General features: G+C 34.4%; 1 protein-coding gene across 1 annotated transcript in view; it reads right to left on the bottom strand.

Annotated features, from left to right (window-relative positions):
- The window catches only part of LOC140235093 (phosphatidylinositol 3,4,5-trisphosphate 3-phosphatase TPTE2-like), a 38,537-nt gene extending 20,283 nt beyond the window's left edge, over nucleotides 1-18,254 (bottom strand). Inside the window, exons 1-2 of the mRNA XM_072315130.1 lie at nucleotides 18,087-18,254; nucleotides 7,973-8,118 (exon numbers count right to left, since the gene is read on the bottom strand). Coding sequence (XP_072171231.1) covers nucleotides 7,973-8,118; nucleotides 18,087-18,254 — 314 coding nt within the window. The remainder of the gene's footprint in view (nucleotides 1-7,972; nucleotides 8,119-18,086) is intronic.
- Between the last annotated feature and the right edge of the window lie 2,350 nt (nucleotides 18,255-20,604).

Below are 20,604 nucleotides of genomic sequence, written 5' to 3' on the forward strand. Positions count from 1 at the left end.
CCATATAATTCTGTGTATGAAATATTAATGTATTGTATATTCATATTGTATATAAATATAGATACAATATGATTAAACAGCACTAATATTTCATACACACAAGAATATCTCACCTATTTACGAACCCTATACATACATACATACATAGACACATACATGAATACAGAGATGAAAATAAATTACATAAATATATGAAAATAACAAAAACATAAATAAATACCACACAATATCATACTGGCATATGAACATAAAATCCCTGCATTTATTTCCTGGTACAAGGGGTAATCGAAAACCTCTTTCTGTCATGGATCTCCAAATTTCTCTAGAGGTTTTTGATATCACAAAGTAAAGATGCAGCCTATAGGATATTATGATCATAGACAACTGCCATACATTTGTAAGTTAATGTGAAAGTTAATGTGAAATGTGTAATGTGACCTGTGAAAGGTAATTTACAGGTCATTATCCTCTTCGTGCAGTTTTTTCTGAAAGTTTAGTTTTGGTTTCAGATACTAGTCTTTGTAAAACCCCCACACATCAAAAGGAAATGAACAATGGTAGCTTAATGGCGATACTTGATAACTGACCACTGTCAGGAATTCTCAGACATACTACATCCAGTTAAATGCAAGTCATATGCCTGCCATATAAACTCGGTGAACTGAAACCAAGGAAGGTTTCCCTTCCACCTCCCCACTGAAACTTTCATTGTGTCCATTGGTTCTCATGAATCTTGATAATTAAGAGGCCTTAAAGGGATGATAGGGCCTACAGTATTGGTTGAGGCAAGGATTCAGCTTTTATTAACCTTTTGCAAGATACTTAAGAAACCACTTTAAGTAATGTTAAAGAGGATACAATTCTAGAGGAATTTCAAGTATATTTAATGAAAATCTGTTTTGAAATGGCTGAGGTATCCAAAAACAAAGTAAAACAAAGCAATCCTAATAAAAGATGGGTCCCATTTTTATTAGGATCACTCTGTTTTTTATATATCTCAGCCATTTCAAAACTAATTTTCATCAAATAAACTTTGAATTCTTGTTAGAATTATGCTTTTTCCGTTCCATATGAGGTTTCTCATTATTTCAAAATAAGTATCATAACAAAGTTGAAATCCTGAGGTCCCATCTCAAAATAAACTGGACTATCCCTTTAATTTGTGGCTTTCATTGTCTTCACACTGAGTATCAAAAGTACCCAGAGGAACCACTGTGTATGTCTTTTCATCCTGGCACACTTCGACAGGCATATGATGAGGTTTGTCATCATATAGATACAGACAGATTCACCAACTTTATTGTGTCAGTAAATATCCATTGTAATACTTGTAGACTGTTGTGTTGAAAAGCAAAACTTCCACTTAATTTAATGACAAATATCTGCACTCTATTCAGAATTTTTTTCATGAAAATGAAAACACAGTTTACAGGAAACTAAAATGATCATTAACCAGTTGAGAAATGGACCAGAGGATTACAGACAATGTTTGATTTTGTGTTGGTTTATTTTTGATAAGCATAATTGTTGACTGAACTGTACATCAATGTTCAAATGGAAATACGCATACACACACACACACACACACACACACACACACACACTTGAAGGGGAATGCAACCCAAATACATATATGTGGATGGAGGTAAAGCAGAGAATAGAATGAAACAATGAAATTTGAGGAGAATCAACAATCTGCTCAAAAGTTATGAATTTTCAAAGTCTTGGTACAGCTACATGTACTGCCAGCTAAGAAGAGCTACCAACAATTTGTGATGGACAATGCAGATCTATAAAATACAATGTAAGAGAATTCAACACATTTTCATTTTCTAGCATAATGATAGAGCACTTGACTGAACTCTTTCAGAAGGCTGGGGGGAATGTCATTGCCTTTATAAACATAATATGTCTGTAACAGGTGGAAAGAATGCTTACTGTAACAAATTATGGAATTTGTTGAAGTTTCTTTATATTTTCTTTTTTACTGTCCATACACAAGTGACATCATGAATTGTCGTAGTCTTTTCATCCAGCAATTGCGGTCTACCAAAATTTAAAGAAGTTGTAATTTTTAAAGAAATTGTCAGATTTTCCCAAACTTCATCAATGTATGCAGCTAAAATTTTGCATTGCAAATGCTCAAAATCCACATACACTTTGGGGCTTCATTCCCCTTTTTAAAGGCACTGTTTACCATTGGGAGCAGTGATTTAAAAAATGTTTGAGAAACCCAATAAATGTAGACGGTTTAGTCTAGAAACAATTTTATTGTAACTATTGCTCACATTTTGCATATTTAACAATACTTAACACTGATTATACTGATTTTTTTTTTTTTTTTTTACACTGCTTGTTTCTACCCCTAACTCACATTTTAGAACTAATTTGAAGCACTAAAGCTGGGTTTTTGTTTCATCTGCAAATGGTAAATAATGCCTTTAAAGCCATCCTGTCTGCATCAAGAAACCTCTGAACAAGTTTCACCCTACTCATAAACCAATCACTTAAAGGGATGATATGGTTTTGGTTGAGATAGGGATTCAGGTTTTAACTTTTTGCGAAATAATTAGAAACCATAAATGAAATATCAAAGAGTATACAATTCTATGAGGAATTAAAAAGTTTATTTGATGAAATTTGACTTTGAAATGGCAGAGATCTCCAAAAATAAAGTAAAACAAAGTGGTCAGGACTAATAAAAGGTGGATCGCACCTATTATTAGGACTTCTCTGTTTTTGGATATCTCAGCCATTTCAGAGCTTAGGTTTATCAAATAAACTTTAAATTCCTCTAAAATTGTATGCTCTTGAATACTTCATATAAGTGGTTTCTAATCATTTTGCGAAAAGTTGAAATGTATGATATTTAGTTTATAGTTTGTTTGTTTGTTTTTTTGTTTTTTTTTTGGGGGGGGGTGGAAAGATTGGTTGGGTGGGGATGGTTTGAAAAAAAACCCCACAATATAGTAATTATAAATAAACAAGCAACTGCACACTAATAATCAAGGGACACTCAAAGCAGAAAGTGTGTACAGAGTGCTGCCACCTTTGTCTCACAAAATAAATCGAAACACACACTCAGGTACACGTGAGGCTGTGATTCACACACCCCTCCTCATCTCTCCTCCGTTTCTCCCTTGGGGGGCGGGGGAAGGAGGGTAGAAACAGTCTGCACACAGCTGCAGTGCACTATAGGCCTATAGCATTATATAGCACCCATCACACGCATACACTGAAATGTCTGCCTTCCAGTAGACAGATTTTCACACTCAAATATTACATGATTGATACTTCCAAGGATACACGCAGTATAAGTGTCACTTATATTGCACACACATACATCCCACACCATCTTTAGTGAATGACATGATCCACTCAGCTGTCCACTACGTTTAAAGGTACTGATGTGAAGAGGGATAGATACACTCGGACTATAACATGGATGCAGGGAAATTCATCATCTCCTTTAAATGAATACTTAATCATTATGCCTCTTTTATGACAGCAAGAAAAGAGTAAATATTGCACAGCATCATTTGACTTGAGGACAGGCAAGAAGCATGAGAACAGAAAATTGCCATACAACTCAGTTTTGTACCCTTACAAAGAGACTTTTTTTCATTTTTTTTTTCTAAACTATGAAAGTTACCATAGGACTCATCCGGCATTTAGTGGTAATCTCTTTATGTACATGAAGCAACTATGATGTCAACTATTTCATTTAATTGACATTGGTGATTCTAGGAATGTTATGTTTTTTCTGTCAAAATGTAGTATTCAAGAAACACGCCTAATCTTTAGTGCAAGAAAGAACAAAAAAAGCAACAACAAAAAATCCAAAATAGGCAAAAATCACTACGATCATTCATCTAATTCACTTTCATTTCCAGTTGATTATTAAAAGTATGATGGAGGTAACATGAGTCTCTCTATGTATACATAACCCCTCTTACATTTATTGAAAGCAAAAAGAGGGAAAGACATTTGCATTGAGAAGAGATGAAAATTATTAGCAAAAATTTTATCAAGATTTACCCAAAATAGTAATAACAATGAATCATAGCATATCTACCACTCATGTATGATTAAAAAAAGCAATTAACAAAAATAATGATAATACATGATAAAAAAATCATAATAACATTGAATCGTGAGTCACACACTACTTAGTATTCTCCTTTGCATGTAGGATTCTAATGTATATACACTGTATATAATATATATATATATATATATTTTTTTTTTAACCATGTACAGTATACAAAAGACTTGACTGTGTATGTGTGTGTGTGTGTGTGTGTGTGTGCATGTTTATGTTTACTCTTTGTTTAGGGTATCGTCGATAAATGATCACAGTCATCACATCTTTCTATACCCAGACGTCTCTCACCGGCCGGCTGTCTCACACACAAACACCGTACCGTGAAGGAATTACACACTTCCTCCGCTAATCACTTCATTCATAACATCCCTGGCTGTGCGGTCAGATTAGGGAAGTGTGAGTCTGAATATATAGAGACACACACTGGGTCTGACAGAAGAATCAACAAGCATACAAACACAATGTTTGTCCTATGATATCACAAGTATGGGAAAAAAACAAAAATGATAAGTTATTCCAAAATCCTGTATTCAATGTCAGAGAAAAGGTCAACTGCAGCGTCACACAGTTGGTTAAAAAACAGGATGTGACAAAATGATTATGGACAAGGTGACTTGGATAAAGAAAAAATGACAGCTTCTATTCAAAGAAAAATTGAACACTGGTTCATTCAAAGAAAGGCAAAAAGCACTCTTCTGCGGTATATTGAGGATCAAATTTCACCTTCAATGAATCATCATTATTTGATCTAATAGAACACATAGAAATTTAAAGACACAAACAATTTGTGTGGTATATTGTGGATACCCTGACAAAAATGAAAAGCTGCAAAGCTATACAATACGTGGAACAGGTTCTTGTAGGTAATGAGGTACTTTGAAGCACAAATTAAATCATTTTCATCAAGTCAGTGTCATGTGTTTCACCTAACATTTCTCAGCCTCTTGCTTTGTGAGAATCTGTAGCAATATTGTTCATTATATTGTTATTTAATCCATTATGTTTTACAGCACACACCTTTCATTTCATGAGCATAATATCTTACATATAATAGCTTGTCAGACAACTTTGTGAGTGTTTAAGATTGTGACTGAGAACCACATAAAATGAGAAAGGAGAAAAACTTAGTGATTTCTGACATGTACTTTAATAGCAATACATTTGTGTTGTGGGAGGCAATAAACTAATTTTAATAAACTCAACTGAAAATTGAACATATTTGTGAGTCTTTAATTTTGAGAATATCAGTCAACTCCTGAATTTTGCAAAATGCACAGTGCCATATATACACAGTACATTGAAGGAAGTATTTGTAGTCTGGTTTAAACTTGTGCATAATGGGAATTTTCAGATTAAATCAAATTCTGAAGAGGTCAACCATTTTAGCCAATAATTTAAACTTTGTACCATACTGGGGCATTAACTGCTCTTATCAAGCTCACTAGCAGCTGTTCTTGCTTTATGACTCACGTTCATAAAGGGAATCTCCCACAAAGAGCCCCCTTTGTCTGTGTATTATAAGTCTGCTTAAATCTAAGTACATACCACACATAATTCCACAACTGCAATCTCTTTTCCCATAAAGTTATCATTGCTAGGTTATTCTGACAATAAGCTGGCACAATGGGTACAAGTTTCCCTTTCTGTTTCATGTCAAGTAGAAAACTTACTTCGAACTTTCATGCGTATCAATCAAACAGTCAGAAGGCAGTGACAAATGCACCTCATCTATTATCAATGTGATGTGGTTGCCATAGTGATATCATGGTATCATGACAGCACATGGATCTTCAAATTCTCATTACTTTCTTATTTCATGTCTAATTCTTTGTGGAAACTTCTTTTTAAAAAAAAATATCTGTTTGTTTGATATCTGTTCTGTTCATAAAAGCCAACGTGAAGTGGTATTGCACTTTAATCAAGCAAAAGCTGTGAGACGAGAGATCTGTGAGGGAAATGGGACGTTGAAGAATTTAATGATTTAATACTGACGAGAATGTCGGGGAATTAGCTCTAGCCAGATGTTCCTGATGTATCCTCTAATGCCCACATGTGCTAGAAAATAGAACATAGTCTGCTACACTGATAACATGCTTCTAAAACAAGAGCCAGTGAGTCAACTTTCATCTGTGTGCCAATTTGAGACTACAAAGACCAAGATATTAACTCCTGATAGGCATAAACACATGGACCATGACACATACTGTAAAACGAGGAATGTTCATATGCATTTTAATTTTGCGAGCGCCAAGATTCGCAAAATTTCTTGTCGACACTATATGCATTGAAAGCCAGTGGCAATTCAAGAAAATTTCATGAAATGAAAAAGGCTGTTGGCTCCAATTCGCGAAAATTTCGTGCCGCAAATATATCATGTTTTACAGTATATTGTTATATATCATCCATCACTCCTTAATATAATGCCTGCCATAGACAACATTAACAAATCACAAAACTTCAACAATGTTATGGATTATATGGTATAATTTGCAGAAATGAAGAAATTGAATTTCCATGAACTCACTATGCACAGATATGTAGACACAACTGTGTATACAGACACAAACAGACTTTGCTGGGGTCATGGGAGAATGTAATTCAAGTGAGTCTATGATTATGTCAATAATCATTTTCTTAATTCAAGAAAATAGGGAAACTGATCTGATACATGAATCATAATGTTAAAAGATTGAAAATCCACTGGAATTCGAACCCCAAACCTCGGAACTGCTGGACTAGTACTCTTACCGATTGCGCTATGGAAAACTCTAGTATGTTGTTCACCCCTGAAACCCCTTATTTTTCACTGCTTGTGAGTAAGGAAGTTATAATAAACCTGAAATAAACCTAAAGGATAGAAATACACTTGGGGATAAATGCGAGGGATCACCAAAGTGATGCAGTTTTATGTATAAATTCAACCAAAAAGGGAAACTGACCACAAATATACAACATTCATTGATGAAATGAGCAAGAAAAAATGGGATCCATTTGCATTTGAATTTGAGATTAATAGATTGGTGCTCTTACTGACTGAGCAATGGAAAATTACGGGATTTCATGGACAAATTCATTTAACGCAGAAATTTTTGTGGTATATTAAATTTCATATATTTTGCCCTACTTCTGGCTAGTGTGAATTCTAAAATCCATGGAAATATCTTCACAATTTTCTCTCCACATTTTGCATGGATTGACAATTATGCAGCGCGAATTCACACCCTCCAAAAATATGTTATTGAGCTGCTAAGCGCAAGAAATTAAAGGGTGTGTGCAGTTCTGGTCGGGGTGAGGATTTAGCTTTTAACGTTTTGCGAGATATTCAGAAACCACTCTATGGGATGTCAAAGAGCATGCAGTTCTAAGGGGTATCAAAATTTTATTCGATTAAAATCGGTTTTGAAATGGCTGAGATATCCAAAAATAAGGTGAAACAAAGAGATCCTAATAAGGTTGTGGCATGTCGCCTTTTATTATTAGCACTTTTTTGGATATCTCAGCCATTTGAAAACCAATTTTCATCAAATAAACATTGAATCCTTCTTAAAATTACATGCTCTTTCATATTTCATAAGAGGCTTTTCATTATCTCACTTAGGAATGTTCAAAACAAGAATCCCCACCTCAGCCAGTACTGTACAGTCCCTTTAATCACATGAAAATATTGATGTTTACAGTACTATACTAAGGCTTTCCATAGATTGCTCAGACAGTTAGAGTACCAGTCTAGCAATCTGGAGGTCTCAGGCTGAAATCCCACTGGAATCACATTTTCTTAGCTAATTTTTATTCACGTAATATATTCAGCAAAATTCAAAACTCTGTTTGAAGGGTATGGCATATATTAGAAACTGGTTCAAGACTTACGCAAGAGGTGTGACCGGCATCAACTTGGTTCCCTGTTGAAACTGGACACTTCCGTTGGTATCAGCAATGGGCACCTTGACCTCTTGGGGGACCTTTTTCTGTCTGGCCTCAGACTCTGAAAAGTCCGCAGGAGAGCCATCGGAATTCTGCATCATGAACGGAAGAACCATATATATTATCATCTTAAAGCTTTGTAAGAGTTTGTATTTAAATTTTTTTTCCTGAAAGTATAGCCAAGTTTACAAACTACTGTACGAGCTGAAATTTTCGCGTACAGATATTTTCGTGAATTGCTACTTGGAGGACATTTTCGTGTGTTGTTAATTTCACAGTTGCGAGGGTCTCGCGCGTTTTTGTTTTCACACGTTGTTATTTTCGCAGTTCAAAGGCGATTCGTGAAATTTGCGAAAATAAAACCACCATGAAAATTTCAGCTCGTACAGTACTTGTTGTTTTGGGGGTGGGGGATGGGATTTTTTTCCTTTGTGACTACATACCAAAGTTTGATCCACTTGATGTCCTTCAGAGATCTATCGTGTTACTGTAAAACAAGAAACATTTGTGAATTTCACAAAAAGCCAAGATTCGCGAAAGTAAAATGCATATGGAGGTTTTTTGTCTGCAAAAAGCGTTAAGTGCCAGTTGGTTTTATGTCATGAAAAAGGCCTTTGGCTCCACTTTGCAATGGCTTAATGCTGCAAATGTTTCTAGTTCTCCAGTCTCCACAACATTTTATAGCAAACATATTTTTGAAACCATAGTTTGTATTCTTATAATCAAATAAGAATGATTTTGAGTACACCAACTGGACACACTAAAGGTATCAAATTCTAATGTCAAAGGTATGGTTGCCATTCTGCTCAGACAATTGTGAAAAATGCAAAGATTAAGAATATGAAAAGAAACTAAAGAGGCTGCAGAGCAATATATGGGGATAATAATGAAGCTGAGGGGCATAGAGAAGACACAGGTAAAGAACAACAAAAAGTGAAAAAATGAGAAGACACAACAAGAAGTAAAAGAAGACAGAGGAAGGGAGAAAAGAAAAACACGAGAAAAGGAGTTCAGATCAAAAGCACATGATACAACTTCCAATAATACTAATCAGATGTATTTGTCCAATTATTTTTCAGGGATAATCAGCAAACTTCCTGTATATCATGGAGATCAGATACAAGAAAATAATTTCAATTACAAAGAAAATTCAAGCAGGCTGTGGTTAAGAGTGGAATATTGCACACATCAGTGCTGTATTTTCCCTAAAATGATTCTGATAATCTTCAGTTCGACTTTGATCCCTAGTCAGATAGATCATTCCAAAGTTCAGCTGATATGTTGGAGCACCAAATAGCTGTTTGTACTGTCTCTTTGTATCTGAAGTTTATTTCTTCTTCCTCATTTTTCTTCACCCTTCACCCTTTTGAGCATCAGTTTGTATAAATGGCAACGTCAAGGTATGTCATGGGTGATAATTCTTTGTGTAGCTGTGTACAAGGATTATTGAAATAGAGAACTCAATAAATATGTTTGCAAAACATTTGAAACAACATACAGATTACAATCAAAGTGCAAAACCCTGTACCGGTAATCAGCATGTTATGTTGGCATCTAGACTTTTCAAAAGTACCAAAACTTGCAGCAGTCTGTAATAATTTATTCACTTGCAGATTCTGGAAAGTTGATATAACTTTGCCATTACTTATGAAATATAGTATTTCTGTTCAAACTTTGCCATCACTAGGAATATCTAAGACACATACAAATATCTTACTCTGGACACAGCTTTAAGGAGACAGTGAATCGAAAATGTATACAAAGCATTGTTGACGCCAAAGCATAATGGAATAATATTACATCACTGAAAATGATAAGGAGACACAAATTTGCCTCCTTAATCTAAAGAAATAATTAACACCTATTGTCTCCCTAAAGTGGCATCCAAAGATAAACAAGGAAAAGTAGAAATTACGCGGTGCGTAATATATGTCCCCGCCGGAAGTAGCATTTTGTAGCCAATGTACAATACAGGTCAAAAATCAAGGTCAAAGGTCAAAGAAGGCAAAGGTCAAAATTCTGTGTAAAGTTTTGAAGCCCTCACCTAGTGCCATCACATGAAGCAAATGGAATCGAAATCGGGTTAGAAATGGCGAAGGAGTAGCATTTTGTAGCCAATGTACAATACAGGTCAAAAATCAAGGTCAAAGGTCAAAGAAGGCAAAGGTCAATATTCTGTGTAGAAGTTTTGAAGCCCTCACCTAGTGCCATCACATAAAGCAAACGGAATCGAAATCGGGTTAGAAATGGCGAAGGAGTAGCATTTTGTAGCAAAATGTACAATATAGGTCAAAAATCAAGGTCAAAGGTCAAAGAAGGCAAGGGTCAAAATTCTGTGTACAAGTTTTGAAGCCCTCACCTAGTGCCATCACATAAAACAAACAGAATCGAAATCGGGTTAGAAATGGCGAAGGAGTAGCATTTTGTAGCAAACTGTACAATATAGGTCAAAAATCAAGGTCAAAGGTCAAAGAAGTCAAAGGTCAAAATTCTGTGTAGAAGTTTTGAAGCCCTCACCTAGTGCCATCACATAAAGCAAACGGAATCGAAATCGAGTTAGAAATGGCGAAGGAGTAGCATTTTGTAGCAAAATGTACAATATAGGTCAAAAATCAAGGTCAAAGGTCAAAGAAGTCAAAGGTCAAAATTCTGTGAAGAAGTTATGAAGCCCTCACCTAGTGCCATCACATAAAGCAAACGGAATCGAAATCGGGTTAGAAATGGCGAAGGAGTGGCATTTTGTAGCAAAATGTACAATATAGGTCAAAGGTCAAGGTCAAAGGTCACAACTGAAATTCTGTGTAGAAGTTTCAAAGCTCCCATGTAGTGCTATCATATAAAGCAAACAGAATCAAAATTGGCTCATAAATGACAGAGAAGTAGCAAATTTAACATTTTGATCACACACGGACGCACACACGGACGGACGCACGGACGCACGGACAGACGGACGCACGGACGCACGGACACACACACGTACGGAGCCCGTTTCATAGTCCCCTGCTCGAACTCGTTCGGCGGGGACAAACAATGTATAACAGGACTCGACATTAGCAGTGGCTCAGGGCAACTAATTTTTTCTTTTGGTGGCCAGATCGTGCACTCACATTCAAAGCGGATTGCTATGTCTCCGTTTATTTTGGGCCACTACATTTCAATTTCAGGCCACCAAAATTTCAGATATATCAAGTGTGTGTGTGTGTGTGTGTGTAATACAGTATGGATTCCCTCTAGATAGGTGCTATGTATGAAAATAATGAACAAACCTTTTACAGTCAGGTGACATTTGTTAATAGATCATACCAAGCTGCCTACTTTGCTTTTGCTTGATCAAGTCAAAACTTCACTCATAATGACATATATGGAGTCAATAAGTGAAGAGTTTGTTTGCAAAAACCGATAAGTCCATATTTGCCAAATGGAGATATTTGCGATTAAAGGTCAAGAAAAATAAAGAGAATAATAAGAAAATGTATGCTTCTTTTGACCATAACTTCAAAAACATACCTTTACATGTAGTGACCGATATATCATTTAAAAGGTATCATTTTGTACTTTATGACAGAGACTGTAACTCAAAATCTTCAAAAATGGACTTATCGGTTTTTGCAAACAAGCTCTTCAAGTCTTAATCAGGACATTAAGCACTGAATGGAGCTGTTTGAATACAACATAAACAAGGTAATTTGGAGAGAAGGCAAAGAATGTTGATATGAGGTGGCTCTGACAGGCCCAGGATTGGAGAACAACATTACTTTTTCCTTACTAAATATCCACAATTCCCAGTATATGCAGTCAAACAGACTCCTTGTGTAAACAATATTTCCAGAAATATGAGATTTGTGACATTACATGTAGTTTTAAATGGCAGCCAATGGCGGTAATTTGGCATATCACATCCACTCTTTTTTTGTGAAGATTAAACTAGAATCATGGTCTCAGATCATTCCGGATTTGATCTCGTGGTAATCAGAGTGGGTTGAAGGTATGCATAATCCTGCTTCTAGATTTCCCATTCCTCACAGATTAAAACTACATGGTCTACCCCCTCTTCAATAGGCCTATCTCCTGGATGATTCAATCAAAACACCAAATTAAACGCCACAAAGTTCATGTAAAGGACATATCAAACTTAATCCAAAGGGAGTTCCACTACAAATTTTGCTGCTCTCAGACAAGGTACGATATAAAAATGGTCTGCCACATAAATTTGATAAAAAGATTACAGGTACACAAACACAGTTATACCATAACATTTTATCCCTCTTATTCACAAATAATCAGTTCTCACCAGATGGAACATGCTGTTCAATTTTGAAATCCTTTGAAAAGGCCATTTTTTCTGTATTGCCTCACAATTTTTTGAATGTTCTACAGAAAAGTCTTTCTTGTTTATGAAATAAAAATGATGGATCACATGTCTGCATAAATTCATTCCAAGGTTGTATTGACACTGTGACTATGACTTTTAAGGATGAAAGGCTGTTGCTTAACTGCATACCAATGATAAGCTACCACACTGGTCAGCTGATCCTTAGAACCGTGATATAGATCTACATGTATTTATGGGCAACCACAGCATGAAATATCGCTTAAAATATGTCACATGCTATAGATATACACTAACCAATGGTATTTTTCCTAACCACCATCAGACCCAAGGTGCTGGCATATTGCCTTATAAATGCAATTTGCACATGTATGTTATCACCAATATTGAATTGAAAAAAATTTGAATTAAATTGATTTACAATTTTGTATTCATTTCAAATTCAACAACAACTTTGTGAACAGCATTGCAGTATTCTGAGGGATGAAAAGACATATTTTTGGTGGAAAAACAATATTTTTACCTTTCCCGTGATAGACATGTATCTAGTAATACAATGTGGGAAAAACAGTATTTTCATACAGAATGCAACCTGGGGCCTGTTGCATAAAAGTTACAATTATGGTAACTTTGCCATCCAATGGTAACTACCATGGCAACAATACTCAACAGCCCATCAAAATCAAGAATTCTATGGAAGTTACCATTGGATGGCAAAGTTACCATAATTGTAACTTTTATGCAACGGGCCCCTGAAGTATCATTTGGCACAAAATGGTACAACTGCATAAAGTAACAGTTGGCATCTCTGTACATATCAGTGGATAAAGCAAAATCATCAAAATACAATTTGAAACATAGAAACTAGCTACAAAAATAAATGTGGTGATATGAGCAAATAGATATGGACAATTTATGGTACTAGTTTAACATTTCATGCTCAAGAAAATTTCTACTGCTATGTTTGAATCAGTCTTAACTGTTTCGCTTGTGCTATCAGTTTGCATGTGAACACATTATAACTATCCATGGATGAGGAAACTTTGAAGTAATGATTTTTATAATATAGTTACAACATTAGAAATGGAACAGTTTGTGTGTGTGTGCGTGTGTGTGTGTGTGTGAGTATGTGTGTGTGTCTGAGCCTGCACCTGTTCGTTGGTACTAACACCATTCATATAATGATTATCACCATATTTCCCTGATAACATTACAGGTACTAAAGCTGAGAATATTACAAAATAAGATGATTTGACTATTAAAAGAGATAAGAGATTTTCATATCTGATTAAAAACAAATTTGATATCTCAGCAACATCCTGGTGATATACATGTGGAGTCTTACATGTAGAATACTTCAAAGTCTGAAATTTTTATTTTTATTTTTAAGAAGCATATTACTATGTGCTTTAAACTGGCCTGTCTTTTGTAATACCTAGGCTCCTGAATGCATGACTATACATCTTAACTTAAAAGTTAATTTTCTAAAAACTCTACTTGCACAATGCCAGATCTCTAACTATTTTTTTTTTATATTGGGATAGAATATATAAATTTGAAAACTTAGCATCTGGAAGATTTTAGACTACCAATAGATTCAATTCTTTTTCAAATAAAATTGATAAACTGCAAAGCATTAAAATGATAGAATATGGACAATATCACAAGAGAAAGTTAGGAAATCAATATAGGAAGTTTGTGAAATTTTGCCAGGCTTTCATTTCATTTCATTTCATTTCAATTTATTTTCATATTTCCTCACATATATCACAATAAAGTATATAAATACGAAAATTATACAAAACATAATTCAGATGAGACTTCATCGGAATGTACAGAAGTTTGATTTGGTATAAACACAAGGTCTGTATGCATGCGAATTAAACTGTGGTCATGATGCGAAGAAACTATGATGGGGCCTGCGTAAAAGCATTAGCTTGTACAGCCGCAGGTCCCGTGAGTAATCAGATTTCATTGTAACTGGTCACAAATGTAATTTTGATTTGCCTCCACTCCTTTTGCTGAAAGAATGAATAAAGTACCTTCTTATATTTTCCCCACTAGTAGTATATATGCCACTATACCTCAACAAGAAATACTGTAAAAGTGGTTATTTTTGTGCAAGTAATTTTTCACTCTCAGCTGGGTGAGATGAATTTTGCATGTTTTTAATTCTGCAGAATCATGACATTCATAAGTGGAACATCATGACATGCAAAAATATTTGTGTGTTTTTATTTCTGCACTGGTTTCTGGTCACGCGAATGCACAAAAATTTCCACACCATGAAAATTTCCCTTTTTACAGTATTTAGAAAAATTCAAATCAGGTGTCAGTTGGTTCTTTAATATCTAATGCTGAAAATAACACATGAATGAATAAGCTCCACATGGCCCTTGGAATCTCTCTTGAAGTGAAAATGCACATTAAAAAAAAAAATGGAACATTCAATTTCTATGCATTTTTTCAATATTTCAGAATTATGCATATTATGTAATAATTCTATTATTGAAAAAAACAATTAGTATTCAAAGTCTAGAATAATTCAAAGAGATATAGAAGATTTGAATACAGCCATTCAGTATTTCTGTGAGTGTCATCATTTCTGATGATTTAAGGTACATGCAGAGTTTTACTGCAAAATGAGTGAAGCACCATTTTTTAATATTTCAAAGCAGGAAGGTGAGCACCTCCCTGTTCAAAGTAAGTCCATCATCAGATAGAGTAAAATAAACCTTTCCAGTAATACCTCACTTGTGACATAACAAGGAATATTCTAGAAGTTATGATTAAAAATATTCTGTATTTTCTTATTGTTTTCTTTTTTTAGCAACTTTAATCACAAATATTTCAACTTATAAAAATTGAGTTTGCTCGTTTTGTGATAAAACTCTTCATATCTTAACATAATTCTAGTTAAAAGAAATATATAGTTTATACTCACCAACAACATTGTGCCCAAATACTTGTTTAAGTGGTATATATATCCTAGAATTCCTCAAAAGCTTCAGATTCACCAGGACATTAATACTGGAACCTCTATTCCGACTGAATAGAATAGATAATCTTTCAAAATTGTAGCAAATATACAGAGCAGGTTCTCACTAGGAAATGGAGTCAGGTGTTTCTACAGACTAAATGTACACTACAAGGAAAGAAGTCTAAATGAGTAGTCCAGGGCCTTTCCCATTTGCAAGCAGGCGGCAGCATTTGTGACTGTTGCTGAAATATCAGTGACACCTAGTCAACGGCAAAAAGGATCAACTCCTCTTCAGAGAAAGCAATCCAATGAGAGTGAACACACAGTATGCTTCCACACAGAGACAGAGTTTTGATGTGTGTGCCCCGCTGAAAAATTAGACAAGATACTTGACACCGACTGCGTGAATGAAACTGAAATCAATGCAAGCCCTTGACTATATGATTTCAAGCATATAAAGGGATATGTTTCATCTACTGTGGCTTGATCATCTATCTATTTACATTGTTGGCCACAAGTTTTGACCACAAATTTTGGCCACATCTTGTCACCTGATTTAAAGCTTGCAAAATATTTCCAAATCTAAAAACTCAGAGTCATCCAAACAAAATATAAAAGGGTCACTATTTAACTATAAACACAAGCCTAGGGGAAAAAATCAACCTGAAGACCAGGAATTCATATACTAATCATTATCATTTCCATCTTCAATTCTAACTTGTCAGTTCCAGTGAAATTACAATGAATATACACATTTTTTTTTTCTCAGCAGAAAAAAAAAATGAAAATATCTAAAAGTGCATTGTGTATTTGGAGTTGGTACATTCAATTTTGAAATTACTAACAACATAGGCTAGACTGTTTTCTCAAATTAAATTGAATTTGTTTAAATAAAGAAAAAGTTGTTCGTTTGGTTTTTATCTGATTGAGAACACAACAAAGGGGTGCATCAGCTGCAGGAATAAAACATTTACATAGCTCTTTAACTTTGGTATATTTTGTCAATTATCTTTGCATGCAATATTGCATGAATAGCATACTGAATAAATGATTCAAAGATACATGGCAAAAAAAAAAAAATGAGAGAATGTTTTCAATCTTTTTTCTCCTTCAATTTCCTTTAATATTTCCAGTTTCTGGAAAAAGTGCATAACTGCTCAGGGTTTATCAGAATCATTACTAAGCAATGAAAAGTGATCATTTTAATGGCTATTTAACAAAAGGAAAATAATATGAAATATCTCTCAATTTAATAGTATTTGGACATTCACAGGAAATCTTTGAAATCAAATATCTATGAAATCAACAGAGCAAACTAACCCCTTAGATTGACACAATGGTGAAACTTATTAAGATGAGCACTGTTTTAGATCTGAACAACTTTTTACTGTATCATCATAGAGTATGACGTTAGCAATATGTGAAGGCTACAATTGCATTGCATGGGCTTATAAATTTGAGACATACATTCACAAGGATTGGGCACTAGGGGCATTTACATTGGCAGCAGATCCTCCAACAAACAAACAAACTCACTAACTAACTAACTAACAATCATCTACTTTTTTTTTTATTCTGGTCTTTCCTAGGCACTTTCTGGTCAACTTTCTGAAAAACTGTGAAAACACAACACTCAAACCCCAATGTAAATGCTCACTTACCTTTCACTAGCTTTTGGTCATGTGACTCTCCCCTTAAACATCCTGCACCTGTTGGGGGATTTCCCCACAATTCATTTTAAAGGGATGGTTTAGGTTTTGTTGAGATGAGGATTCAGATTTTAACTTTTTGTGAGATGATTAAAAACCCCTTATGCATAGGGCATATTAAAGGGCATTGAATTCTATGTGGAATTGAATGTTGATTTAAAAAAATCAGTTTTGAAATGGCTAAGATATCCAAAAACAAAGTAATACAAATGAACCCTAATAAATGGTGGGACCCACCTTTTATCATTTTATTATTTCATCTAAATTATCATTTCATATTTCATACAAATTGTTCCTAATTATCTCAGAAAAAGGTAAAACCTGATTCCTTATATCCTGACCGAAACTATACCATCCCTTTAAGAGCAATCATAACCACCCTACTTGTATTTCTACCAGTAAAAATGGTAGAAAGAAATACAAGCAAACAAACAGACAAACAGGCTTTCATTGCACTTGTTTTATTTTAATTGTCTTTAAAAACAAAAATGGGTATCATGTCAATACAGTTGAACCTCTCGTATCCGGACAAGTCGGGACCGGGGCTCATCCGGATAAGGGATTTGGCCGGATACGGGAGACTCAATGCTTTATACATGTACATATACATACACATGTACTGATGTAGCCCATTGTAGTACCACATGTAGTAATGTGTATACTGCAACCTTTTCATTGTTACACTCAGTAACATACCCCAAAATAGAGGTGTATGTTAATGTTGGAAGTAATATGTAATTCATGTGTGTTTGTGTAGGAGTTCTCAAGGAGTTGGAAATCCCCCTTTCCTCCCGTAATTATAAAAAAAAAAAAAAAAAAAAAAAATCACGGCTAGATTGCGTCTGTAAAATAGAGAGATCCGGATAAAGGGAGGCCGGATAAGAGAGATTCAACTGTACTCTAAAGACAATTAAGCATTACTTTGGCAGCTTTAGACCGAGGCAGATCTTAGTTTCAAGAAGCAATAATTGCAACCATTAAACCTTTGACACTTTTTAATGCTCACAAATACAGTCCATCAGGTCGTTGCTAATTAATTACCTTTGTTATGATTGTTCCATTTGGCTGTTCCACTTGGTTGCTGAGGGTAACAACATCACCGTTGCTGTCTACAGCCACATGTTCAGCTGTGAGCACGGCACTTCCCTGCATGCCGAGGTCGCACTCCCCATCGTCGTCCTCATCGTAGAACTGCGTGTACTTATTCATCCTTGCTCCCAGCAGATTGGCACCAGGAAATGCATTAGACCTTACAGATGAATGGTAAATAAAACAAAGGATCTGTCATCACAGAGTTCTCATCTGCTGATTTATTCAAGTCTTCCATGAAGTATTCTGAAAACATGATAACCCAGCAAGTTTTAGGGGAAACTAGCTGTCACACATAATTATATACCATCATCTGTTCATCAGCTACTGTCTCTGAATTTTCAATGCACATGTTATATTGGAAACATAAGGGATTACATGTAACTTATTAAATTCAGAGCCTCAGGTGCCAAGTTCTGGAATGATTTAGTCTCAGACTCAATTTTCAAGAGAATGTATCCACTCAAAGTGTTTTTAAGTCTAACTATAAAAGACATCTTATAAGTGCCTACTAAATTATACAAAATGTATCTGTCCATCTTTGTTAGTTTTGTTCTGTCTGTCTGTTCTGTTTGTTTAATGTAGTAGCATATGTTTCATATTTCATTTAAATTTGTACATGTAATCTGTTACTGTCATTAAGTACTCTGAACTTGACTCTGAATCTGTATTTGCATATTTTTATGTATTCATCTCTACAAAGGGGATCGCATTTGGGACTGTACAGTACTGGTTGAGGTGAGTTTGTAATGTTTTGCGAGATAATTAGAAACCACTCTATGAAAGGTTAAAAAGCTTACAATTCAAATTCAACGGGAATCAAAAGTTTATTTGATTAAAATCGGTTTTGAAATGGCTGAGATATCTAAAAACAAAGTAACATAGAGATCCTTTAGAATAAAAGTTGTGGCATGTCAATCTTATTATGATTGCTTTTTTGGATATATATCGACCATTCCAAGGCCAAATTTCATTAAATATAGGTTGAATCCACATTTTACACTGTATACACACATTCTGTTTTTATGATTATCAATAAAATGAACTAAATTGTATTAGAAATGTAAATTCATTAATCTGCATAAAATAAGGAAGAATTGTAAAAAAAAAAAAAGAAAGAAAAAACACTGCTAATTTGAGAGAGGAACCTGGACCTGTCTTCCAAAATGTACTGCCAATTAAAGAATCAGAGGTCAATTTAAAAGCAACAAAAAGTCTGCAAATAATACAAAGATAAGGACCCACTAAAACAAAATTTGTACTCTACATGTACCTTGTGAAACTTAAATACAAATAGCTGAAATTCATTAAGATACAGCCCGAAACTTATAAAAAGAAATTTTTGGGGAGAGTGTTTGAGTATCCTTCTATTTCATATCCAGTCAGAGATGTCATGAAGAAGGTGAGAGTTACTTGCAAATGCTCAAAGGAAGTGACACACTCCACTTATATTTCACATATAAGTCTTCTTTGCTGAACAGTGAGAGACTTGGCATAGCATGAGCATCTGACATTAATGAAATATGCTCACTGAATTTAAGTCAATATATGACTGTGCTTTCATTTGACATAATATAGAATATATAGAAAGAAATACAATCAATATATCATATTGAAGTATTTTTAAAGAGATATAGAATTTATATAGAATATCTTACAGCCTTATAGCAGGCTGGGCTGCAAGTCATTACAAATTATCATAACAGACAGGGCACTAGACTATTTAAGTCATTTGCAGCAGGGGAGGTCTCCCTGTTTATATTATTTATTTATCTATATCATTTTCAACCAAACACATTATCTGCACAAATATGTTTAATTCATATAATGAAACATATATATACATATATATTTTATATATATATATATATATATATATATATATATATATATATATATAATATATACATATATATATATATAATATATATACATATATATATATATATATATATATATATATATATATATAATATATATAGGATATATACATATAGGAGGACAGAGAGAGGGAGGGATTGCAGCCATCACAAGATGTGATGCTGTCACAGTCATAAGTTTCCATTGGGCTGTAAATCGTATTGAAATTCAATTTTTGTCGAGAGAGAAAACTATTAAATGTCGTTACATTGTTATTCCCTATTAATGCCTTTTTAGGGAAGAAAAGTTTGAAATTGCGGTATGATCAACGCTTTTTTTTCTTTTTGGATATTTTGTGTGCAAGCTCATGGGGAAAATATGATACTATATTGTGTGACATATATCAAAACTGATCCATATACCACAGACTACCTCAGTAATCAACTCCTCCTACAACCAGCTAATTACTAGTTTTACTGCTACTTCTCTGTCTACTCTTACTGCTTCTACTAATTAATTTTGATCATAACAATACAAGATCATCATCATCCTCATCAAATCATCATCAATGGGACATCATTATCATCATATCATTCTCATGCTCACAATC

The sequence above is a fragment of the Diadema setosum genome, chromosome 11, assembly GCF_964275005.1.
Source record: "Diadema setosum chromosome 11, eeDiaSeto1, whole genome shotgun sequence".
Taxonomy (NCBI): Eukaryota; Metazoa; Echinodermata; class Echinoidea; order Diadematoida; family Diadematidae; genus Diadema; species Diadema setosum.